General features: G+C 47.8%; 1 protein-coding gene across 1 annotated transcript; it reads left to right on the forward strand.

Moving 5' to 3' along the window:
- Positions 1-25,782, forward strand: OPN5 (opsin 5). The gene is made up of 6 exons (XM_060257781.1): positions 1-130; positions 8,450-8,569; positions 13,128-13,298; positions 19,098-19,432; positions 22,784-23,028; positions 25,699-25,782. The coding sequence occupies exons 1-6, from the start codon at positions 1-3 to the stop codon at positions 25,763-25,765; spliced, it is 1,068 nt and encodes a 355-aa protein (XP_060113764.1). The 3' UTR covers positions 25,766-25,782.
- Positions 25,783-25,994: the final 212 nt, after the last annotated feature.

Below are 25,994 nucleotides of genomic sequence, written 5' to 3' on the forward strand. Positions count from 1 at the left end.
ATGGAGCTGAATGAAAATACTTCGTCCCAAGAGGACTATCTGCTTCGTTATCATCAAGACAAAGATCCTTTCGAATCAAAACTCTCGAGAGAAGCGGACATCGTCGCTGGATTTTATTTATTGGTCGTCGGTAAGATTCACAGGTTCTTCCATGGAAAGTGTAGTATTGTTCTGTCTCTGTGAGTTTATCTTACACAGGGGAAAGGTAGATACAGCTAAAATGACACAACACTGAAAGTACAGTATTCCTGGCTAATAATAGTCTAGTGGTCATTGTTCTTACAATATTATTATTAATTATTAATTCTTTTTCTGCTGTCGTCACAGCTGACCTATGGCGACCTCGTCTCATAACATGTACATTATACGCTTCTGGTAACTTGGCGTGTTTCGATAGCAACCTTCATATTATTATTATTATTCTCCCCATTCCCCCCATGGGGGCTCAGAGCAGAGTGCATCTCTCTCTCGGCTTGGCTTCGCGAACGAAGATTTAAGAAGGGTGCAATAGTCCACGTTTGCTGCAGGCTCGCTGGTGGCTGACAAGACCAATGCGGGACAGGCAGGTCCGGCCACAGCGGCTGCAAGGAAAAGTCTGATTTAGGGTTGGTCCTGTAGCAGTGCGATTCTTCCTCAATCTCCTTTTGTCCTCAAGACCAGCTATGCGTGCGTTCTCAAAGGAAGAGACAGCCTGGTGGATGGTGTGCCTCCATGCTTTGCGATCTGAGGCTAGGTCAGACCACTGGTGATGGTTGATGTGACAGGTGCTAAGGGATTTCTTCAAGGAGTGCATAATAAATAATAAAATTACAATAATATCACAATAAAATCTATTACAATATTTAGTAAAAGCACAAGATGGTATAGCAAATGATATAGCAGGACAGTACAGCAGAGCAACACGGTAGGATAGTACCATAGGGGAGGCCAACCGAACTAATAGGTAGATACCCGCCACCTCATCCAAAAGCCTGGTGGAACAGCTCCATTTTACAGGCCCTACAAAAGACTAATAAGCCAGGTAGGGCCTGGATCTCCATAGGGAGCTGATTCCACCAGGTCGGGGCCAGGGTTATCTGGAACCAAGGCTCAATATAATATGAAATCAGTAGTCTGTTAGTCAGTTTCTCAATGGCGTTAGTGGTTCTCCTGTGAGAAATTGAAGGTCGCTACCGAAACACGCCGAGTTACCAGAAGCGTGTCACATTTCATGAAGAAATTAACAACTTATTGTTATAAGTCTTCACCAGCACCTTCTTGGGTCCTTGTGTATTTGTGCCACTGAAGAAATGTCATCCTTTTGTGGACTTTTTGAACTGCAATGAGTGTTGCTTGAGTCTGCTACTCAATATATGTGTTATTATTGTAGCCCAAGTGTTTGTTGCACATTTTGTTGTTCAGTCGCACAGTCGGGTCTGACTCTTTGCGACCCCATGGACAAAGTCACGCCAGGCCTTCCTGTCTTCCACCATCCTCCAAAGTCTGCTCAAATTCGTGTTTGTTACATCAGTAACGCTGTCCAGGCATCTCATCTTTTGCCGTCCCCTTCTTCTTTTGCCTTCTGTCTTTCCCAGCATCAGGGTCTTCTCCAGGGAGTGCTCCCTTCTCATTTGGTGGCCAAAGCATTTGAGCTTCAGCTTCAGCATCTGACCTTCTAGGGAACAGTCAGGGTTGATTTCCCTTAGGACTGACTGATTGGATCTTCTTGCAGTCCAAGGGACTCTCAAAAGTCTTCTCTAGCACCACATCTCAAAAGCATCTATTCTTCTGCACTCGGCCTTCCTTATGGTCCAGCTCTCACAGTCATACATTACTACTGGGAATACCATCGCTTTGACTATACAGACTTTTGTTGGCAGGCTGATGTCTCTACTTTTTATTATACTGCCCAGGTTAGCTGCCCTCCCAAGGAGCAATCGTCTTTTAATTTCATGACTACAGTCACCATCTGCAGTGATCTTGGATCCCAGGAATGTGAAGTCTGTCACTATTTCCATGTCTTCCCCTTCTATTTGCCAAGGTGTGATGGGGTCGGATGCCATGATCTTAGTTTTTTTGATGTTGAGTTTCAAGCCTATTAGTTAACATATGAACATATGAAGCTGCCTTATACTGAATCAGACCCTCGGTCCATCAAAGTTAGTATTGTCTACTCAGACTGGCAGCGGCTCTCCAGGGTCTCAAGCTGAGGTTTTTCACACCTATTTGCCTGGACCCTTTTTTGGAGATGCCGGGGATTGAACTTGGGACCTTCTGCTTACCAAGCTGATGCTCTACCACTGAGCCACCGTCCCTCCCATATGAAGCTGCCTTATACTGAATCAGACCTTTGGTCCATCAAAGTCAGTATTGTCTTCTCAGACTGGCAGCGGCTCTCCAGGGACTCTCAAGCTGAGGTTTTTCACACCTATTTCCCTGGACACTTTTTTGGAGATGCCAGGGATTGAACCTGGGACCTTCTGCTTCCCAAGCAGATGCTCTACCACTGAGCCACCGTCCCTCCTTCATATGTTCATATGATGTACTCTGCATATAAATTAAATAAGCAGGGTGACAATATACATCCTTGTCAAACGCCTTTTCCTATTCTAAACCAATTGGTTGTTCCATATCCCGTTCTGACAGTTGCTTCTTGACCCTTATACAGGTTTCTCAGGAGACATGTGAGGTGGTCTGGTACCCTCATCTCTTTAAGGACTTGCCACAGTTTGTTGTGATCCACACAATCAAAGGCTTTAGCGTAGTCAATGAAACAGAAATAGACATTTTTCTGATACTCCCGTGCTTTTTCCATAATCCAGCAAACGTTGGCAATTTGATCTCTAGTTCCTCTACCTCTCCGAAACCCAGCTTGAACTTCTGGTAGTTCCCGATCTGCAAACTGCTGAAGCCTAGCTTGTAGGATCTTTAACATGACCTTGCTGGCATGTGAAATGAGTGCAATGGTGCGATAGTTTGAACATTCCTTTGCATTACCCTTCTTTGGGATTGGAATAGAATCTTTTTCAATCCTGTGGTCACTGTTGCGTTTTCCAGATTTGTTGACATAATGTGTGCATCACTTTAACAGCATCATCTTTTAGGACTTTGAATAGCTCAATTGGGATACCGTCAGCTCCGCTCACTTTGTTGTTAGCAATGCTTTCTAAGGCCCATTTGACTTCACATGTCTGGCTCAAGGTCAGTAATTTCACTGTCATGGTTGTCAAGGACATTGAGATCCTTCTTGTATAATTCTTCTGTGCATTCTTGCCACTTCTTCCTGATCTCTTCTACTTCCCTACCGTTTTTGTCCTTTATCATGGCCATCTTTGCACGAAACGTTCCCTTGATTTCTCCAATTTTCTTGAAGAGATCTCTTGTCCTTCCCATTCTATTATTTCCCTCTATTGCTTTGCATTGTTCCTTCAGGAAGGCCTCCTTATCTCTCCTTGCTGTTCTCTGGAAATCTGCATTCAGTTGGGTGAATCTTTCCTTTTCACCTTTGACTTTCACTTTCCTTCTTTCTTCAGCTATTTGTAAAGCCTCATCAGACAGTCACTTTGCTTTCTTGCATTTCTTTTTCTTTGGGATGGTGCTGATTGCTGCCTTCTGTACAATGTCACGAACCTCCGTCCATAGTTCTTCAGGCACTCTGTCTATCAACTCTAGTCCCTTTAACCTATTCTTCACCTCCACTGTATATTCATAAGGGATGTGATCAAGGTCAAAACTGAATAGCCTAATGGCTTCCCCAGTTTTCTTCAGTTTAAGCCTGAATTTTGCAATGAGTAGCTCATGATCTGAGCTGCAGTCAGCTCCAGGTCTTGTTTTTGCTGACTGCAAGGAGCTTCTCCATCTTTGACTGGGGAGTATATAATCAATCAGATTTCTGTGTTGCCCATTAGGTGATGTCCATGTGTAGAGTCGCCTTTTAGGTTGTTGGAAGAGGGTGTTCACTATGACCATCTTGTTGTCTTGACAAAACTCTATTAGCCTTTGCCCTGCTTCATTTTGTCTCCAAGGCCAAACTTGTCAGTTGTTCCGGTTACCTTTTGACTTCCCACTTTGGCATTCCAGTCCCCTATGATGAGGAGGACATCTTTTTTTTGGTGTTAATTCTAGAAGGTGTTGTAGATCTTCATAGAACTGGTCCACTTCAGCCTCTTCTGCATCAGTGGTTGGGGCATAGACTTGGATTACTGTGATATTGAATGGTTTGCCTTGGATACAGACCGAGATCATTCTGTCATTTCTGAGATTGTATCCCATTATTGCCTTCCTCACATTCTTGTTAACTATAAAGGCCGCACCATTTCTTCTACGGAACTCTTGCCCACAATAATAGATGTAGTGATCCTCTGAGTTAAATTCACCCATTCCCATCCATTTTAGTTAACTGATTCCTAAGATGTCGATGTTCAGTCTTGCCATCTCTTGTTTGACTACATCCAGCTTACCTTGATTCGTAGATCTTACATTTCACGTTCCAATGCAGTATTGTTCTTTGCAGCATCGGACTGTTCTTTCACCATCAGACACATCCACAACTGAGCGTCTTTTCGGCTTTGGCCCAGCTGCTTCACTCTTTCTGTGGTTACTTGGACTTGCCCTCCACTCTTCCCCAGTAGCATATTGGGCACCTTCTAACCTGAGGGGCTCATCTTCCAGCACCATATCTTTTAGCCTTTTGTTACTGTCCATGGGGTTTTTTTTTGGCAAGGATACTGGACTGGTTTGCCATTTCCTTCTCCAGTGGATCACATTTAGTCTGGGTTCTCAGCTGTGGCCTGTGCATCTTGTGTGGCCCTGCATGGCATAGCCCACAGCCTCAGTGAACTGCGCAAGCCCTCTCGCCACAACAAGGCAGCAATCCATTGTTGCACATACGTTATTGCAATTAGTGATAATTAAGATATTGATTTGCTCAACTTGATGCTATTGCAAATAGAAATCAGACAAACAGCACTATATGTTCAAGCATTGTTAAAAGTGTTTTGTATCTCGGCACGGTTATCTCCAGGATTTCAACCTTGCTGTGTTTTCCCCTGTATTTGCCAAATCTCTAAGTAGTGGCTGCAGATCTCCCTGTATTGCAATTGGTCTCTAGGACACAGAGATCATTTCACCTGGGGAAAATGGCTGCTTTGGATGGGTGGACTGTATAGCAGTATTCCCCACTGAAGTTTGTCCCTTCCTCAAATTTAATTCCCCCTCAGGCTCCACCCCCCTCATATCTCCAGGTGTTTCCCAACCTGGAGCTGGCAACCCTAGAGAGGGAATGTATTATTTATTTTTTTGAAATAAGTTTATTCCCTGCTAATATATTTCTTATATGAGCCCCGTGGCGCAGAGTGGTAAAGCTGCAGTACTGCAGTCCTAAGCTCTGCTCATGACTTGAGTTTGATCCCGGCAGAAGCTGGGTTCAGCTAGCTGGGCTTGAGGTTGACTCAGCCTTCCATCCTTCCGAGATCAGTCAAATGAGTCCCCAGCTTGCTGGGGGTAAAGCGTAGATGACTGGGGAAGGCAATGGCAAACCACCCTGTAAAAAGTCTGCCATGAAAGTGTTGTGAAAGCAACGTCACCCCAGAGTAAAAAATGACTGGTGCTTGCACAGGGGATTACCTTTACCTTTAATATGTTTCTTACGTTTGTTGTGATGGACAAATGTTGAATTTTAAAGTATTGAAACTAAGGAATACTGAAGTCTAGAGGTTTTTCCTGCAGGGCTTTCCATGTTAGTAAGTACGTTATGAATTCTATGTAATCCTGTAGTTTTCATGTTTCATATGATTTTTGTATTAGACGAGGCAGGAAAAAAAATGTAGCCTAAAGACTTTTGTCTTGGGGAAATGTCTGGTGTTTATTTGGAGCACTATCGATCCCAAATTTTAAGCGCGTTATTCAAAAATGAGCTGTTCACTAAATTTAAGTGACATATGAACATAATGAAACTGCTTTATACTGAATCAGACCCTTGGTCCATCAAAGTCCGTGTTGTCTACTCAGACTGGCAGCGGCTCTCCAGGGTCTCAAGCTGAGGCTTTTCACGCCTACTCGCCTGGACCCTTTTTTGGAGATGCCAGGGATTGAACCTGCGACCCTTCTGCTTCCCAAGCAGATGCTCTGCCACTGAGCCACCATCCCTCCTCAATATATGATATTCATTTTGTATCCATTAATTTTCCTCCAGCATCTAATGGCTGGAGTACTTTTCTTTTAACTCACAGTTTGGTAGTTTTCAAGGCAAAAGACATTCGGAGCTGGTTTTCTATTGTCTGCTTCTTCATAGTAATCCTGGACTTTTGGGGTCATCTCCCAACCAAATACTAACTAAGGTTGTCTCTGCTTATCTTCTGAAATCTGACGACATTCGGCTAGTCTAAACTATCCAGGCCATGGATCCTTGTTATGTAGAAGGCAATATTTCTAAGTTGGACTATTACATAGTATAAATATATATATGGATCTACTAGATCTCTTCCCTTTGAGAAAAGATATGGTAAAACCACAGTAACCCTAGGGAGCTGCTATGCTTATGTAGCTACCTCTGATAATTGCTTTAAATGCATGGCACAGCATTGCTAAGGTTTTCTTTAAAGTATTGCTGTACATTAGTGGTAAGAGTCTCAGATACTTTGTTATTAAGTGATATTAATTGGTTTAATTTCCACTCTGTCCTAATCCATCTTGTTCCTTGGTATCTAGCAAATATGAACTCAGTGCAGAATATTATGTAACAGAGAAGTTGCGGGAGTGCGGGGGTGATAATCAATACAAGAAAAAACTGTTATGAATGTGAGATAATCTTTTTTTTCTGGTGGGTGTAGATTTCTCCATTCATCAGATTGTGTTGACTTGTAAGTTTTGGAAATGGTATATTTTTGGAAAGTTCCTGTTTTTAAAAGAGGTGGAGGATCAATCACATTTAACATTGAAGGCTAAATTAAAATCGCTCCCTGGAACAACCTCTTCTTCTTTAAAGTCCTTGAATACTGTAGAGTGTTAGGTAAGAATCCCCTTTGGTGAGAATTCGGAACATGTAAGAGTCCCTTGGACTGCAAGAAAATCCAATCAGTCAGTCCTAAGGGAAATCAACCCAGACTGTTCCCTGGAAGGTCACATGCTGAAGCTGAAGCTCAGATACTTTGGCCACCAAATGAGAAGGGAGCACTCCCTAGAGAAGACCCTGATGCTGGGAAAGACAGAAGGCAAAAGAAGAAAGGGATGGCCAAAGATGAAACGGCTGGACAGTGTTACTGATGTAACTAACACGAATTTGAGCAGACTTCGGAGGATGGTGGAAGACAGGAGGGCCTGGCCTCTCCATGCATTGAACCCACTATATTACACTGGGGCTCCCATAAGTTGTCTGCAACTTGATGGCACTTTACACACACATGAGGAGTTCAGTGCATAGAATGTATTAAATACCGGATTGGATGCATGAGGAGGCTCTTGTGTAGCGATTAAAGCTCTTCATTAGTGATTCAGCATCTCTACTAAATGACTACAAAACCACTGCTAAGCACCAGAACCTTTGGCAATATATACGGTTGGGGCAGGAGAGACGCAGTCCCAAAGAAGCAGCAACTCTTCTGTGATTGGGCCCTTTTTGGATCCTTCATTGGAATATGCCTCCTCATTGGCGGATCCTAGGGTCCTCTCAGTCTATTGTGTTGCACCTCAAGCTCAGTGCTAGAGCTCCAATGAGCCAGACAGGGGCTTAAACCCAACGTGTCCAGGCAGGCCTTTGCATACATAACGGAATGGAAGCAGACATTGTTTTAGTTCAGGGGTGGCCAAACTTGCTTAACATAAGAGCCACATAGAATAAATGTGAGATGTCTGAGAGCTGCAAGACATGAACATCAGAGTTTGAAAGCCACAAGACAGGAAGGAAGGAAGGAAGGAAGGAAGGAAGGAAGGAAGGAAGGAAGGAAGGAAGGAAGGAAGGAAGGAGGGAGGGAGGGAGGGAGGGAGGGAGGGAAGAAGGAAGAAAGGAAGCAGGAAGGAAGGAGGGAGGGAGGGAGGAAGGAAGGAAGGAGGGAGGGAAGAAGGAAGAAAGGAAGCAGGAAGGAAGGAAGGAAGGAGGGAGGGAGGAAGATGAAGGGAAGGAGGGAGGAGGAAGAGAGGGAGGGAGGAAGATGAAGGGAGGGAGGAAGAAAGGAAGGAGGAAGGAAAGAAAGAAAGAATATAGATGGGGAGGGAGAGGTGGAAAGAACACAACTTTAAATGCATTCTCCAAACTGCCAGATAGCTTGGCTTGGCAAAGTGATTTAAAAGACAAATGCCTTCTTGAAGCCAGCTGACAGGGTGGTGGAGGCTTGAAGAGCCACACAATATGGGTGAAAGAGCCTCATGTAGCACCAAAGCCATAGTTTGGCCACCCCAGTTTTAGTTCTAGGGAATATCGGACAAATTTTCTACTCTGACTGTGGGCTTAATGTTCCTTTTTTTTTTTTTACAGGGATCCTCTCCACCTCAGGCAACGGATATGTTATTTATATGTCTGCACAACGGAAAAAGAAGCTGAGGCCTGCTGAGATCGTGACTGTCAATCTAGCCGTGTGTGACCTGGGGATTTCAGGTAATTTAATGTCAGGTGTGTGGAAGTTGAACCTATTTTCTCCATTCAAGGCCAGCTTGTACATTGGGCCAGCCTAAGCAATCACCTGGAGTCTCAGAAGTGGAGGGCCACCAAAACCAACTTTATCACTGCCCTATGACCTGAGTTCAATCCCAGCGGAAGCTGGTTCAGGTAGCCGGCTCCAGATTGACTCAGCCTTCCAACCTTCTGAGGTCGGTAAAATGAGTACCCAGCTTGCTGGGGGGGAAGTGTAGATAACTGGGGAAGGCAATGGCAAGCCACCCCGTAAAAAGTCTGCTGTGAAAGCAATGTCACCCCAGAGTCGGAAACGACTGGTGCTTGCACAGGGGGACTACCTTTACCTTTTTTTTTTGACCTATCTGTGGCATCAGGAAATGCAGCTGTAAGTGGCCTATGCCAAGTTTGCGACTTCTCTTTCCTCCTTTGAGGGGCTGGGTCTGTGGGCATCTTGCAGAGGGCAGATCTCCTTTCCAGGGCTGTCTTTTGCCTCCCAGTCTGCCCGTGTTAAGGAGCCCCGTGGCGCAGAGTGGTAAAGCTGCAGTACTGCAGTCCAAGCTGTGTTCATGTCCTGAGTTCGATCCCGGCGGAAACTGGGTTCAGGTAGCCGGCTTAAGGTTGACTCAGCCTTCCATCCTTCCGAGATCGATAAAATGAGGACCCAGCTTGCTGGGGTTAAAGTGTAGTTGTCGGTGGTCGGAGTTATCTCTTTGCAAATACAGCTGATGCTTTGAGCCGGTTTGACTCTGCCGAATGGGCTTGAGAATGGGTGCCTGCGTGAGTGCTCTAACCTGGGAACCCACAGCAAAAAGGGGGACATGACACATACTATGAGGAAGTTGCCTCCACTCACACCACCCTCACTGCGGCCAGATCTGTGGCTTGCCACATCTCCCTGTTGGAATTATGTATCTGTTCTGTATGTAGAAGATGAAGATATTGGATGTATATCCCGCCCTCCACTCTGAAGAGTCTCAGATCAGCTCACAATCTCCTTTCCCTTCCTCCCCCACAACAGACACCCTGTGAGGTAGATGAAGATATTGGATTTATATCCCACCCTCCACTCTGAAGAGTCTCAGAGCGGCTCACAATCTCCTTTCCCTTCCTCCCCCACAACAGACACCCTGTGAGGTAGATGAAGATATTGGATTTATATCCCGCCCTCCACTCCGAAGAGTCTCAGAGCAGCTCACAATCTCCTTTCCCTTCCTCCTCCACAACAGACACCCTGTGAGGTAGATGAAGATATTGGATTTATATCCTGCCCTCCACTCCGAAGAGTCTCAGAGCGGCTCACAATCTCCTTTCCCTTCCTCCCCCACAACAGACACCCTGTGAGGTAGATGAAGATATTGGATTTATATCCCGCCCTCCACTCCGAAGAGTCTCAGAACGGCTCACAATCTCCTTTACCTTCCTCCCCCACAACAGACACCCTGTGAGGTGGTTGGGGCTGGAGAGGGCTCTCCCAGCAGCTGCCCTTTCAAGGACAACTCCTACGAGAGCTATGGCTGACCCAAGGCCATTCCAGCAGTTGCAAGTGGAGGAGTGGGGAATCAAACCTGGTTCTCCCAGATAAGAGTCCGCACACTTAACCACTACACCAAACTGGCTCTCCCTACACCAAACTGGCTCTCCAATGTCCTTTGCAATGTTCTAAAGTTCCAGTCATTATAGGGCTAACACTTTGTCTGATTCCCTATTGTCTGCATGACCTAGGAAGAAGATACTGACTGCTGTCAATCAAGATCTAGAAGCGGGAAAACTGGTTTGTTTGGGTGGTCAGTTAGTCAGGTGACTTCTTTTGTTCAGGCAGAGAGGTCAAGGGGAAGGAGGAAGTGTCCTCCATTAAGCATGTGGTCTTCAATGTGTTAGGATGTAGTTCTTAGTGTTTGTTATTTTCACCTCCCAGTACCCTTTGTTAGAGAATGTGCTTGCAGCAGAAGACACTGAAGAAGAGGGACAGGCAAACACAGGAATTAATAGACAAGAGAGACAACTGTATGCAATGGTAGAATATATTTACCAGGACAGTATCCAATATTCAGAGTCGTTGCCAGGCCAAGGTCATACACAGTAATCAGTACACACTCCAGTAGATAACAGTATACACCAGTAAGTATACACAGCACAATCCAAGCACAGTAGCACAGGATCAACACAAGCGGTGTTCGCTGCCACCCAGACGGTGAGTCTCACAGTACCCACAATCCTTACAGGCAGACAGAGCAAGCTCACTGAGCTTCCCTAAATACACATACCAATCATGCAAGCTCACCAGAGGTTGCATCAGCTCTGTGAGTCAGCACAAAGCCTAATTACAGGTGAGGTCATTCCACCTTACCTCAGTAACAGGTAACAGCTGGGCCATGATGCAGCATGACTCAGCATGACATTGCAGAAACAACATTACTATTACTTAAGATGGAGTCAGCCAGCCATTTTAGGACTGAGTTCCAGCACTCTTTCCCTGAAGAAATAAATACTTTTTTTGCTTTCAAGTTAAATGCCTCTCAATGATTATTTGATCCAGTGATCCATTGAACTGTTTGAGATAAAGAAATAGAATTTCAAACAGAATTCCCTACATTCCCAACATGGGCAGACTGGGAGGCAAAAGAGAGCCCTGGAAAGGGGACCTGCCCTCCACAAGATGCCCACGGACCCAGCCCCTCAAAGGAGGAAAGAGAAGCCGCAGACTTGGCATGGGCTGCTTATTGGCATCGGGGGGGCTCTGCCCAGAGTTGCCACTTACAGCTGCAGACCCTGATGCCACAGATGTGAGCAAGGAACACACAGTATAAGAAAGATTGCATGCCAAGATAGAGTGAGCACGTTAATAGCCTATACTGGAAGAGAATTCTTTTTGTCATCTATTTTAGAGATTATTGAGGTCTCCTGGCTCCACCCCCCAAAGTCCCCAGATATTTCTTGAATTGGACTTGGCAACCCCATGATTTAGCCATGTTTACATGTCACCTCAGCAAGCAACTGCTTGAGGCAGCTGACCAGAAAAAGAGGAAAAGGAAAGGTCCCCTGTGCAAGCACCAGTCGTTTCCGGCTCTGGGGTGACGTTGCTTTCACAATGTTTTCACGGCAGACTTTTTATGGGGTGGTTTGCCATTGCCTTCCCCAGTCATCTACACTCCCCCCCCAGCAAGCTGGGTACTCATTTTACCCACCTTGGAAGGATGAAAGAGAGAGAGAGACCTAATTCACCATTCCCCTGGGTTCTGCCCTTCCTCTTTTCATTATTCACTGACTGTGTTTGGTACCTCGTGATATCCAATATCAGGGATATGAAATTACCGGTAACTTTGACGCTTTCTTGAAATTGAGGCTTGTTTTTGTCAAAGGCTCAGTGAAATTTTAGAACACAAATATAACGGTTCTAAAGCTGAATTTTGAAGTGCTGTGAAGTGCCTTCAAAACTTTTTGTTTGCTTGGGGCACTTTTTCTGTCATTGAGCTGAGATAAAGTATGTCGTTTTCCGTGACAGTTGCTAGCACTGATTTAGAAAGAAATGTGGTTCTTCTACTGTTATCGTGTGTTTCTTGTCACTCACTGAGGTGGAGATGATGCACTCAGACTGAACAGCGTTCTGTTATTATGTACCTCACATGAAGAGTTATTTCAATACGTTATTTTTAAAATACATTTGAAGGAAGCACCACCTGAGATAACTTACCCGAGCATGGATCAGGAGGTCATAAAGAACTCCCTTTTTCATCAGTGGAAAAGCTATCTGGCTGAATTGTTCACTCTTTTTTGAAACAACTGGGTGCCAATTAAGATTGCCAACTTCCAGGTAGCATCTGGAGATCTCCTGGATCTCTAGGAAGAAGAAATCAGTTCCCTTGTAGAAAATGTCTGCTTTCCATGGTGGAGTCTATGGCATTATGCCCTCCCTAAACCCCGCCCATCTCAGGCTCCGCCTCCAAATCTCCAGGAATTCCCAAACCTGACTTGGCAATCCTAGTGCCAACTGCCATGCAGCACTAAGAGGTCTGGAAAGAGAGAAGACTCTAAGTCCTGTGTGAGAATGTGGATGAGTGAAACACTGCCAATTTCACTGCACTGTATTGCACTGCTGGAGTGGATGAAAAGGAACCTAACCAACAGGCTCAAACTGTTTGAGAACAGGAAAACTGATCAACAAAAACATTGGTTCCCTTCTTGTGACCAGCGAATAGAATATAAGCCACAGTGGCAGGTGTTGGATCATAGAAAGTTTGGATTTGGTTTGGATTTATACCCTGCCCTTCACTCGGAGTCTCTGAGTGGCTTACAATCTCCTTTCCCTTCCTCTCCCCGCAACAGTCACCCTGCAAAGTAGGTGGGGCTGAGAGAGCTCTTGAGAGAACTCCTCTCCAGGGAATTGTTCTGAGAGAACTGGGGCAGGCCCAGGGTCACCCAGCTGGCTGCATGTGGAGGAGGAGTGGGAGAATCAAACCCGGCTCTCCAGATTAGAGTCTGCTGCTCCTAACCACTGTGCCAAACTCTCTGAACCCTGTGTCCATCTCTGTTTTCTTTGCAGTGGTTGGGAAGCCTTTCAGCATTATTGCCTTTTTCTCCCATCGCTGGATTTTCGGCTGGAGCGGCTGCCGCTGGTACGGATGGGCTGGCTTCTTCTTTGGCATCGGGAGCCTCATTACCATGACAGCTGTCAGCCTGGACCGATATCTCAAAATCTGCCATTTGGCTTATGGTAAGTTACCAAATATGAAGAAGCAGGGTTATTCTTTCCTTCCCTCTTCTTAGGACCTGGTCAGGAGCCTTTTCGTTGCCACCATGAATGAAGCTGGCCCTGACAAAACCGGAAGTGACATCATCACCAGAGGTGGAATTCTAGCAAGGGCTCCTTTGCATATTAGGCTACGCATCCCGATGTAGCCAGTCCTCCAAGAGCTTACAAAAAAGAACCTTGTAAGCTCTTGGAGGATTGGCTACATCAGGGGGGCATGGCCTAATTTGCATATGGAGCACCCAGAATTGATGTCAGCCTGTCACCAGGAACATGAGCATTTGTCCAAAACTCTATGGTTAAACCATAGAGTTTTGGCCGGTTGCTCGAGCAACCCTGGCAATGCAACTTGCATCATTTCTGATCATGCTGGAAGTGATATCAGCACATCGTGACAGTGGCCTTCATGCCCCATTTTCTGTTATATTTCTACCACTGCTCAACTAAGTGGTGACACTTTGTGATACAGAATGCTGGACCAGATGGACTACTGGTCTGATCCTGCAGGGCTCTTCTCATGTTCTTATGAAGGCCTTGGCCTCTCTGCCCTGTTGTTGGCCCTCCAGAGGAACTGGTTGGCCACTGTGTGAGACAAGAGGCTGGACTAGGTGGACTACTGGTCTGATCCAGCAGGGCTCTTCGGATGTTCTTATAAAGGCCACAGCCTCTCTGCCCTGTTGTTGGCCCTCCAGAGGAACTGGTTGGCCACTGTGTGAGGCAGGATGCTGGACTAGGTGGACTACTAGTCTGATCCAGCAGGGCTCTTTGGATGTTCTTAGGAGGCCTCAGCCTCTCTGTCCTGTTGTTGGCCCTCCAGAGGAACTGGTTGGCCACTGTGTGAGGCAGGATGCTGGACTAGGTGGACCACTGGTCTAATCCAGCAGGGCTCTTCTGATGTTCTTAGGAGGTCTCAGCCTCTCTGCCCTGTTGTTGGCCCTCCAGAGGAACTGGTTGGCCACTGTGTGAGGCAGGATGCTGGACTAGGTGGACCACTGGTCTAATCCAGCAGGGCTCTTCTGATGTTCTTAGGAGGCCTCAGCCTCTCTGCCCTGTTGTTGGCCCTCCAGAGGAACTGGTTGGCTACTGTGTGAGGCAGGATGCTGGACTAGATAGACCACTGGTCTGATCCAGCAGGGCTCTTCTGATGTTCTTAGGAGGCCTCAGCCTCTCTGCCCTGTTGTTGGCCCTCCAGAGGAACTGGTTGGCCACTGTGTGAGACAGGAGACTGGACTAGGTGGACTACTAGTCTGATCCAGCAGGGCTCTTCTGATGTTCTTAGGAGGCCTCAGCCTCTCTGCCCTGTTGTTGGCCCTCCAGAGGAACTGGTTGGCCACTGTGTGAGACAGGAGGCTGGACTAGGTGGACCACTGGTCTGATCCAGCAGGGCTTTTCTGATGTTCTTAGGAGGCCTCAGCCTCTCTGCCCTGTTGTTGGCCCTCCAGAGGAACTGGTTGGCCACTGTGTGAGACAGGAGGCTGGACTAGGTGGACCACTGGTCTAATCCAGCAGGGCTCTTCTGATGTTCTTAGGAGGCCTCAGCCTCTCTGCCCTATTGTTGGCCCTCCAGAGGAACTGGTTGGCCACTGTGTGAGACAGGAGGCTGGACTAGGTGGTCCACTGGTCTAATCCAGCAGGGCTCTTCTGATGTTCTTAGGAGGCCTCAGCCTCTCTGCCCTGTTGTTGGCCCTCCAGAGGAACTGGTTGGCCACTGTGTGAGACAGGAGGCTGGACTAGGTGGACCACTGGTCTAATCCAGCAGGGCTCTTCTGATGTTCTTAGGAGGCCTCAGCCTCTCTGCCCTATTGTTGGCCCTCCAGAGGAACTGGTTGGCCACTGTGTGAGACAGGAGGCTGGACTAGGTGGTCCACTGGTCTAATCCAGCAGGGCTCTTCTGATGTTCTTAGGAGGCCTCAGCCTCTCTGCCCTGTTGTTGGCCCTCCAGAGGAACTGGTTGGCCACTGTGTGAGACAGGAGGCTGGACTAGGTGGACCACTGGTCTGATCCAGTGGGGTTCGTCTCATGTTCTTATGACTGTATCTGTAAGCATCTCCAGCACAGCTAGACCAACATTAAAAGCAGAGGTGTCAAACTCAGTTGTTATGAGGGCCAGATCTGACATAAAATGTCACTTTGTCATGCCAGACCATGTGTAACATAAAATGTGACACCAGGTACCAGAGGTATAAACTTTATAAAGGACACAGGCAAACCCAGTCAACATTATTTGTTACTCAGAATACAAACATGCTTAAAACATAAACACTCTTACAGTATTTCCTTGCAGTATCTCCCTGATGCCCACCCTTCCAATCCCACTGCCTGTTACACATTAACACAGGGACATAATGCTCTACCTTTGTCATCTGACAATAAAAGCAATATGTTGCTTGCGGGCCAGATAAGAGCCCCGGATGGGCCAGTTCCAGCCCATGGGCCATGTGTTCTTGATATCTCTGATTTAAAGGATCTAACCATGCCTGGAGAACCATATTGTGGGGTCTTTCCCATGGAAATGGAACACCAACAGGAAAGGGATGCCAATTCGGTAAGAAGGATTCCACGCCTTCAGGCACTCTTCATGTGTTTGCCTCATTTACACCTTCTCTCATTTGTGCAAAGATGGCTCATGGAAAAAGAGAGCTGACAGGGTGCAGAAATTCATACAGGGTAGCAATAAGGGCAGATGCTTGGTGCTTTGGGAGGGCAACAATAGGAGGTCTTCCAGTGTCCTGGCCCCACTGATGGACCTCCTGATGGCACCTGGGGTTTTTTTGGCCACAGTGTGACACAATGTGTTGGACTGGATGGGCCATTGGCCTGATCCAACATGGCTTCTCTTATGTTCTTATGTGACAAAGAGTGTTGGACTGGATGGGCCATTGGCCTGATCCAACATGGCTTCTCTTATGTTCTTATGTGACAAAGAGTGTTGGACTGGATGGGCCATTGGCCTGATCCAACATGGCTTCTTTTATGTTCTTATAACTGGGACAGTGAAGCTCTGTATTCTTGGTGCTTGGGGGGCAACAATGGGAGGGGTTCCAGTGTCCTGGCCCCACCGAAGGATCTCCTTGTGGCAACTGTTGGGTTTTTTTTTGCCACTGTGTGACACAGAGTATTGGACTGGATGGGCCATTGTCCTGATCTTATGTTGTTATGATTGAGGCAGTGAAGCTCTATATTGGCACTTGGGGGGCAACAGTGGGAGGGCTTCTGGAGTTCTGGCCCCACTGGTGGACCTCCTAACGGTACCTGGGTTTTTTTGGCCACTGTGTGACACAGAGTGTCGGACTGGATGGGCCACTGGCCTGATACAACATGGCTTCTCTTATGTTCTTATGTGACACAGAGTGTTGGACTGGATGGGCCACTGGCCTGATCCAACATGGCTTCTCTTCTGTTCTTATGTGACACAGAGTGTCGGACTGGATGGGTCACTGGCCTGATCCAACATGGCTTCTCTTATGTTCTTATGTGACACAGAGTGTTGGACTGGATGGGCCATTGGCCTGATCCAACATGGCTTCTCTTATGTTCTTATGTGACACAGAGTGTCGGACTGGATGGGCCACTGGCCTGATCCAACATGGCTTCTCTTATGTTCTTATGTGACACAGAGTGTTGGACTGGATGGGCCACTGGCCTGATCCAACATGGCTTCTCTTCTGTTCTTATGTGACACAGAGTGTTGGACTGGATGGGCCATTGGCCTGATCCAACATGGCTTCTCTTATGTTCTTATGTGACACAGAGTGTTGGACTGGATGGGCCACTGGCCTGATCCAACATGGCTTCTCTTCTGTTCTTATGTGACACAGAGTGTTGGACTGGATGGGCCATTGGCCTGATCCAACATGGCTTCTCTTATGTTCTTATGTGACACAGAGTGTCGGACTGGATGGGCCACTGGCCTGATCCAACATGGCTTCTCTTATGTTCTTATGTGACACAGAGTGTTGGACTGGATGGGCCACTGGCCTGATCCAACATGGCTTCTCTTCTGTTCTTATGTGACACAGAGTGTTGGACTGGATGGGCCATTGGCCTGATCCAACATGGCTTCTCTTATGTTCTTATGTGACACAGAGTGTTGGACTGGATGGGCCACTGGCCTGATCCAACATGGCTTCTCTTCTGTTCTTATGTGACACAGAGTGTTGGACTGGATGGGCCATTGGCCTGATCCAACATGGCTTCTCTTCTGTTCTTATGTGACACAGAGTGTCGGACTGGATGGGTCATTGGCCTGATCCAACATGGCTTCTCTTATGTTCTTATGTGACACAGAGTGTTGGACTGGATGGGCCATTGGCCTGATCCAACATGGCTTCTCTTATGTTCTTATGTGACACAGAGTGTCGGACTGGATGGGCCACTGGCCTGATCCAACATGGCTTCTCTTATGTTCTTATGTGACACAGAGTGTTGGACTGGATGGGCCACTGGCCTGATCCAACATGGCTTCTCTTATGTTCTTATGTGACACAGAGTGTTGGACTGGATGGGCCACTGGCCTGATCCAACATGGCTTCTCTTCTGTTCTTATGTGACACAGAGTGTTGGACTGGATGGGCCATTGGCCTGATCCAACATGGCTTCTCTTATGTTCTTATGTGACACAGAGTGTTGGACTGGATGGGCCACTGGCCTGATCCAACATGGCTTCTCTTCTGTTCTTATGTGACACAGAGTGTTGGACTGGATGGGCCATTGGCCTGATCCAACATGGCTTCTCTTCTGTTCTTATGTGACACAGAGTGTCGGACTGGATGGGTCATTGGCCTGATCCAACATGGCTTCTCTTATGTTCTTATGTGACACAGAGTGTTGGACTGGATGGGCCATTGGCCTGATCCAACATGGCTTCTCTTATGTTCTTATGTGACACAGAGTGTCGGACTGGATGGGCCACTGGCCTGATCCAACATGGCTTCTCTTATGTTCTTATGTGACACAGAGTGTTGGACTGGATGGGCCACTGGCCTGATCCAACATGGCTTCTCTTCTGTTCTTATGTGACACAGAGTGTTGGACTGGATGGGCCATTGGCCTGATCCAACATGGCTTCTCTTATGTTCTTATGTGACACAGAGTGTTGGACTGGATGGGCCACTGGCCTGATCCAACATGGCTTCTCTTCTGTTCTTATGTGACACAGAGTGTTGGACTGGATGGGCCATTGGCCTGATCCAACATGGCTTCTCTTATGTTCTTATGTGACACAGAGTGTTGGACTGGATGGGCCACTGGCCTGATCCAACATGGCTTCTCTTCTGTTCTTATGTGACACAGAGTGTTGGACTGGATGGGCCATTGGCCTGATCCAACATGGCTTCTCTTATGTTCTTATGTGACACAGAGTGTTGGACTGGATGGGCCACTGGCCTGATCCAACATGGCTTCTCTTCTGTTCTTATGTGACACAGAGTGTTGGACTGGATGGGCCATTGGCCTGATCCAACATGGCTTCTCTTATGTTCTTATGTGACACAGAGTGTTGGACTGGATGGGCCACTGGCCTGATCCAACATGGCTTCTCTTATGTTCTTATGTGACACAGAGTGTCGGACTGGATGGGCCACTGGCCTGATCCAACATGGCTTCTCTTATGTTCTTATGTGACACAGAGTGTTGGACTGGATGGGCCACTGGCCTGATCCAACAGGGCTTCTCTTATGTTCTTATGACGAGAGAGCTCAAGTCTCTCTGGGTTTCATGAAAGAGTCTCTTTTCCTTGAAAATTACTCAGTCATTCTCTTCCAGGTACCTGGCTGAAGAGACACCATGCAATTGCCTGTTTAGGATTCATCTGGTCCTACGCTGCCTTTTGGGCAACGATACCCTTCGCTGGGGTGGGCAACTATGCCCCTGAGCCCTTCGGCACCTCCTGCACCCTGGACTGGTGGCTGGCCCAAGGCTCTGTGGCCGGGCAGGCTTTTATTCTGAACATCCTTTTCTTCTGCTTGCTGCTCCCGACGGCAGTGATCGTCTTTTCTTACGTCAAAATAATAGAGAAGGTCAAGTCATCCAGCAAAGAAGTCGCTCATTATGATACCAGGATCCCAAACACTCACGTCCTGGAAATGAAGTTAACTAAGGTAGGCACAGGAGGCTTTTGGAAGGGAACCACTGTTGGCTTGACGTTACGGAGCCCTTTCTGGTGATAGAAAGTACCATCAAGTCACAGCTGACTTACGGTGACCCTGTAGGGTTTTCAAGGCAAGAGATGAACAGAGATGGATTGTCATTGCCTGCTTCTGCGTAGCAACCCTGGACTTCCTTGGTGGTCTCCCATCCAAAGACTAACCAGGGCTGACCCTGCATAGCTTCTGAGATGAGATCGGACTAGTCTGGTCCATTCAGGTCAGGGTGAAATGAACTGAGGTGGTTTGCCGTTGCCTGCCTCTGCATAGCAACCCTGGAAATTCTTGGTGGACTCCATCCATCAAGTCACAGCTGACGTACGATGACCCCATAGGGTTTTCAAGGCAAGAGATGTTCAGAGGTGGTTTGCCATTGCTTGCCTCTGCATAGCAACCCTGGGCTTCCTTGGTGGTCTCCCATGGAAGGACTAACCAGGGCTGACCCTGCTTAGCTTCTGAGATCTGATGAGACTGGGCTAGTCTGAGCCATCCAGGTCAGGGCAGAGGTGGTTTACCATTGCCTGCCTCTGCATAGCAATCCTTGGTGGTTTCCCCTATAAGGATGAACCAGGGCCAACCATGCTTAGCTTCTGGGGTCTGATAAGATTGGGCTAGCCTGGGTCATCCTGGTCAGGGCAGAGGTGGTTTGCCATTTCCTGCCTCTGTGTAGCAACCCTTTGTAGTCTCCAATCCTTGTACAAATCAGAGCTGACCTTGCTTAGGTTCTGAGATCTGATGAGATTGGGCTAGCTCGGGCCATCCTGGTCAGGGCAGTGGTGGTTTGCCATTGCCTGCCTCTGCATAGCAACCTTGGACTTCCTTGGTGGTCTCCCATCTAAGTATGAACCAAGGCCAACCATGCTTAGGTTCTGAGAGCAGAGGTGGTTTGCCATTGCCTGCCTCTGCGTAGCAACCCTGGACTTCCTTGGTGGTCTCCAATATAAGGACGAATCAAGGCCAACCCTTGGGATCAGATAAGATTGGACTAGCCTGGGTCATCCTGGTCAGGGCAGAGGTGGTTTGCCATTCCCTGCCTCTGCGTAGCAACCCTTAATAGTCTCCCATCCAAGTATAAATCAGAGCTGACCCTGCTTAGCTTCTGAGATCTGATGAGATTGGGCTAGCTCGGGCCATCCTGGTCAGGGCAGAGGTGACTTGCCATTGCCTGCCTCTGCATAGCAACCCTGGACTTCCTTGGTGGTCTTCCATATAAGGACGAACCAAGGCCAATCCTGCTGAACTTCCGGGATCTGATAAGTCTGAGCTAGCCTGGGTCATCCTGGTCAGGGCAGAGGTGGTTTGCCGTTGTCTGCCTCTGCGTAGCAACCCATCCAAGTACGAATCAGAGCTAACCCTGCTTAGCTTCTGAGATCTGATGAGATTGAGTTAGCTTGGGCCATCCTGGGCAGGGCAGAGGTGGTTTGCCATTGTCTGCCTCTGCAGAGCAACCCTGGACTACCGTGGTGGTCTCCCATCCCATCCCAACCATGACCAACCTTGCTTAGCTTCTGAGGGCAAGCTAGCCTGGTGACTGACCCCTACTGAGGCCCTGGAGGATATTCAGCGAGGTGGGGGAATAGAGCCTGCCCCTGCCTCCTAGCTTTGGTATTTCAAAAAGGTCTCCCATCCAAGTACTTGCCAGAGTCCACCTGTCAGATGTTGGAGCTCAAAGTAAACGGACCATCTTTTGTTGCAAAAGTAGTGGCGTTTATTTGGTACCTCAAAGTTCTGAATATGCAGTTATTGGAACTGATAGCAAGCATTGAAAGATACATGGGTTTTAAGGCCTTCCATCAAAGCATTCATAAACAATCCTACATTCTCACACTCTAATGTCACAAGTAACACTTTCCCTATCGCTTGCGGCTCCCTTTCTCACGGAGGAGCCCGGCTGGCTCTCCTCGAGGCTTGCTATCTTCAAAGGGCTATTGCTTTGTTAGTGTTATGCAGAGGAATTCACAGCACGGGTTAGTGACATTTCTAAGACCGTTTGATATGCAAGGTCTTCTGCTTCATCGTTAGTAACAGGAGTTCAAAAATGGAGTTAGTCATGTCAAGGAACAAGTTACAGAATACATTCAGCATAATAACACAGTAATGCTCTCCAATGTCTGACACCACCCTGAGTAGCTTCCAAGATCAGATGAGATTGGGCTTGCCTGGGCTATCCAGGTCAGGGTGACAAAACAAAAAAAAAGTTTATAGTGGAAGCATTCCCTGTCATTTTTTCCCCTACCGAACAGAGCAGTTTACAACCTGAGCAGAACGTAACTGCTGTCATCTTAAAATGACTGGAAAGTGAGAAGCACTGTATAAAATGTGCAGAGAAAATTGTGACAAATGTAATACCTTAATGAATGTGTAATAATAAATAATAACCATGAAATATCATTCCGGTGTTATTTATAAATTTCAGATGCATGCAAAGGAGTTGGCAGTCCCAACTCTACAAGCGAGTGGAAGAACGCCTCGTTCATTGGTTGTTATCAATTATTTATTACTACAAGTTCATTAAGGGATTACACAGTTAAAATTTTCTCTGATGCCGAGTGGGGCTTCCTGTGTGAATTATAAACTTTATAAAGGACACAGACAAACACAATTAATTTTCTTAAAACTTAAACTAAAACTTGCTTAAAACAATAGCACTTGTTGGTCTTAAAGGGGCTTTCTTTGTGTCTCTCTTATGGGATCCAGGGAACTGGGCAAAGGAAGCTCTGGCTTTTTCCTTCCTTCCCCAGGGGACAAGGATGGGGAGGAGCCTCAGCCAATAGAAGGAAGAGAGACTTGGCATTAAAGTTGTGAGCTACTGCATAGAATAGCGTCAATGATAATGTTATAGTTTGTTTTAATTAATGTTCTACTGGTTTTTAAGGTCAAATTAATGCTTAATTTAATGTTCTTAATGTAATTGTTTTATTAATGCACCATTGGTTACTATGTTGTTTATTAATGTTTTATTTATTAATATACCATTGGTCATTGTGTTGTTAGCCGCCCTGAGCCTGCTTCGGCGGGGGAGGGCGGGGTACAAATAAAATTTATTATTATTATTATTATTATTATTATTATTATTATTATTATTATTATTATTATTATTATTATTATTATTATAAATTAGTTCGCTCGGGGGCCATTTTCCCTGAGCTGAGACAAAAATGTGTGAGCTGGAGGCTAAAAAATTGTGAGCTAGCTCACACTAACTCAGCTTAGTGGAAACACTGCCTATAGGTAATATGTAATAAGGCACGATGTGAGGTCACGGAGAGTTTTTGTCTTCCTTGCTTTAACATTTTTTCCCATTAGGTGGCAATGTTGATCTGTGCAGGATTTCTCTTTGCTTGGATCCCGTATGCCGTGGTGTCAGTGTGGTCTGCCTTTGGAAGACCCAATTCGATCCCTGTTAAAGTTTCGGTGATACCAACCCTGCTGGCCAAATCTGCAGCCATGTACAACCCCATCATTTACCAGGTCATTGACTGCAAGTCGGCCTGTTGCCGGCCACGTGGTCTCAAACCGCTGCAGAAGAAAAACTCCTTGGAGAAATCCAGGTATTTCCTTATCAGTACAGGGCTCTTCCTTCCTTCCTTCCTTCCTTCCTTCCTCCCTCCCTCCCTCTCTCCCTCCTTCCCTCCCTCCCTTCTTTCCTTCCTTCCTCCCTCCCTTCCTTTCTTCCTCCCTCCCTTCCTTCCGTCCTCCCTCCTTCCCTTCCTTCCTCCCTTCCTCTCTCCCTCTCTCCCTCTCTCCCTTCCTTCCTTCTGTCCTCCCACCCACCCTCCCTCCCTCCTTCTCTCCCTCCCTAACTTCCTTCCTCTCTCCCTTTCTTCCTCCTTCCTTCCCTCCCTCTCTTCTTTCCTTTCCTCCTCCCTCCCTCCCTTCCTTCCTCCCTCCCTCTCTCCCTCCTTCCCTCCCTCCCTTCTTTCCTTCCTTCCTTCCTCCCTCCCTTCCTTTCTTCCTCCCTCCCTTCCTTCCGTCCTCCCTCCTTCCCTTCCTTCCTCCCTTCCTCTCTCCCTCTCTCCCTTCCTTCCTTCTGTCCTCCCACCCACCCTCCCTCCCTCCTTCTCTCCCTCCCTAACTTCCTTCCTCTCTCCCTCTCTCCCTTTCTTCCTCCTTCCTTCCCTCCCTCTCTTCTTTCCTTCCCTCCTCCCTCCCTCCCTCCCTCCCTTCCTTCCTCCCTCCTTCCCTCCCTCCCTTCTTTCCTTCCTTCCTCCCTCCCTTCCTTTCTTCCTCCCTCCCTTCCTTCCGTCCTCCCTCCTTCCCTTCCTTCCTCCCTTCCTCTCTCCCTCTCTCCCTTCCTTCCTTCTGTCCTCCCACCCACCCTCCCTCCCTCCTTCTCTCCCTCCCTAACTTCCTTCCTCTCTCCCTCTCTCCCTTTCTTCCTCCTTCCTTCCCTCCCTCTCTTCTTTCCTTCCCTCCTCCCTCCCTTCCTTCCTTCCTTCCTCCCTCTCTCCCTCCTTCCCTCCCTCCCTTCTTTCCTTCCTCCCTCCCTTCCTTTCTTCCTCCCTCCCTTCCTTCCGTCCTCCCTCCTTCCCTTCCTTCCTCCCTTCCTCTCTCCCTCTCTCCCTTCCTTCCTTCTGTCCTCCCACCCACCCTCCCTCCCTCCTTCTCTCCCTCCCTAACTTCCTTCCTCTCTCCCTCTCTCCCTTTCTTCCTCCTTCCTTCCCTCCCTCTCTTCTTTCCTTCCCTCCTCCCTCCCTCCCTTCCTTCCTTCCTTCCTTCCTTCCTTCCTTCCTTCCTCCCTCCCTCTCTCCCTCCTTCCCTCCCTCCCTTCTTTCCTTCCTTCCTCCCTCCCTTCCTTTCTTCCTCCCTCCCTTCCTTCCGTCCTCCCTCCTTCCCTTCCTTCCTCCCTTCCTCTCTCCCTCTCTCCCTTCCTTCCTTCTGTCCTCCCACCCACCCTCCCTCCCTCCTTCTCTCCCTCCCTAACTTCCTTCCTCTCTCCCTCTCTCCCTTTCTTCCTCCTTCCTTCCCCCCTCTCTTCTTTCCTTCCCTCCTCCCTCCCTCCCTCCCTCCCTTCCTTCCTTCCTTCCTTCCTTCCTTCCTTCCTTCCTTCCTTCCTCCCTCCCTCTCTCCCTCCTTCCCTCCCTCCCTTCTTTCCTTCCTTCCTCCCTCCCTTCCTTTCTTCCTCCCTCCCTTCCTTCCGTCCTCCCTCCTTCCCTTCCTTCCTTCCTCTCTCCCTCTCTCCCTTCCTTCCTTCTGTCCTCCCACCCACCCTCCCTCCCTCCTTCTCTCCCTCCCTAACTTCCTTCCTCTCTCCCTCTCTCCCTTTCTTCCTCCTTCCTTCCCTCCTCCCTCCCTCCCTCCCTCCCTCCCTCCCTTCCTTCCTCCCTTCCTCCCTTCCTCCCTCCCCCCTCCCTTCCTTCCCTCCTTCCTCCCTCCCTCCCTCCCTTCCATCCGTCTTGTGGCTCTCAAACATTTGACATTCATGTCTGCGGCTCTCAGACATGTGACATTTATTCTAGGTGGGTTTTACATTAAGCATGTTTCGCCACCCCTGCTCTGGCGGGACCTTGGAGGATGCATGTTGTGTGATAATTTCAAAGACAGAAGGATGCCCTGTCAGTGGGGGAACTGGGACAAGATCTGGGATTGTTCTGCATGGGTCATGGCGCCTCCCATCTTTCCCTCCCAGAAGCCATTTCTGGTCCCTGGAAATTTGATTCCGGGATTATAGGACTCCTGTGAAGTAATGGCCACAGGGGTCTGAGGGGGGAGAAGAAGGAAACAAGCAGGGTTTCCAGTGGGAGACTTACCAGCAGGGGGAGCCCTCCAGTGGCATCATTTAACCATAGAGTTTGGGCGAATGCTAGAGTGTTGGCCTTACACAGTGATGTCACTTCTGCGTCAGGTCGGAAGTGATGTTTCCGTTCCTCTCATTTCCTTCCCGCAGGCAAGCTTAGTGGCGGCAGGGGACAAGGGCTTGGGTGGGAGATGTTTCCTTCTAATCCGAGAGACTCAACTATCCCTGGCAAAACCATTTTCTTCTCCCTCTTCTGTTAATGGTGCTCCACTGACGGAAGGGAGTGGCAGGGTGATTTCCCGCAGCCTGTGTCCCCTGCATCCCACCAACCCATGTAGCTATGACTCCATTTGTCCCTGTCGTTCTGTGCATTGATAAAGACAAGTGTGCTCAGTTGAGGCAGAAGATGTGTATGAGGCTCTGGTTTTAACAGCCGCAGGCTGCTTCCTAAGCCGTGACTCTCTTCCTTCTCTCCTTCCCACAGGCCGTACACAATATCTGCAGACGTCAAGTCTGAAGAAATGAATGAAACTCCTCTGGACAGGGCATAAATCTGGGTTGACAGCCACCTCCGCCCGGCTTCATTTGCAGATTGCTTGACAAGCACAGTAGCTTCATTCCACTGTGGCTCCCCCCTCCCCTTCTTTCTTCAGGGTCCACCACACCTAACTGGAAGACTGTCTAGAATTGTTGCCTTTTAAAAAGATGCCCTCTTCCTTCATTTGTGATTGCTTTCCAGGTCTTTTTTTTTTTAGCAGGATCTCCTTTGCATACTAGGCC

This window comes from Heteronotia binoei, chromosome 1 (genome assembly GCF_032191835.1).
Source record: "Heteronotia binoei isolate CCM8104 ecotype False Entrance Well chromosome 1, APGP_CSIRO_Hbin_v1, whole genome shotgun sequence".
Lineage (NCBI taxonomy): Eukaryota > Metazoa > Chordata > Lepidosauria > Squamata > Gekkonidae > Heteronotia > Heteronotia binoei.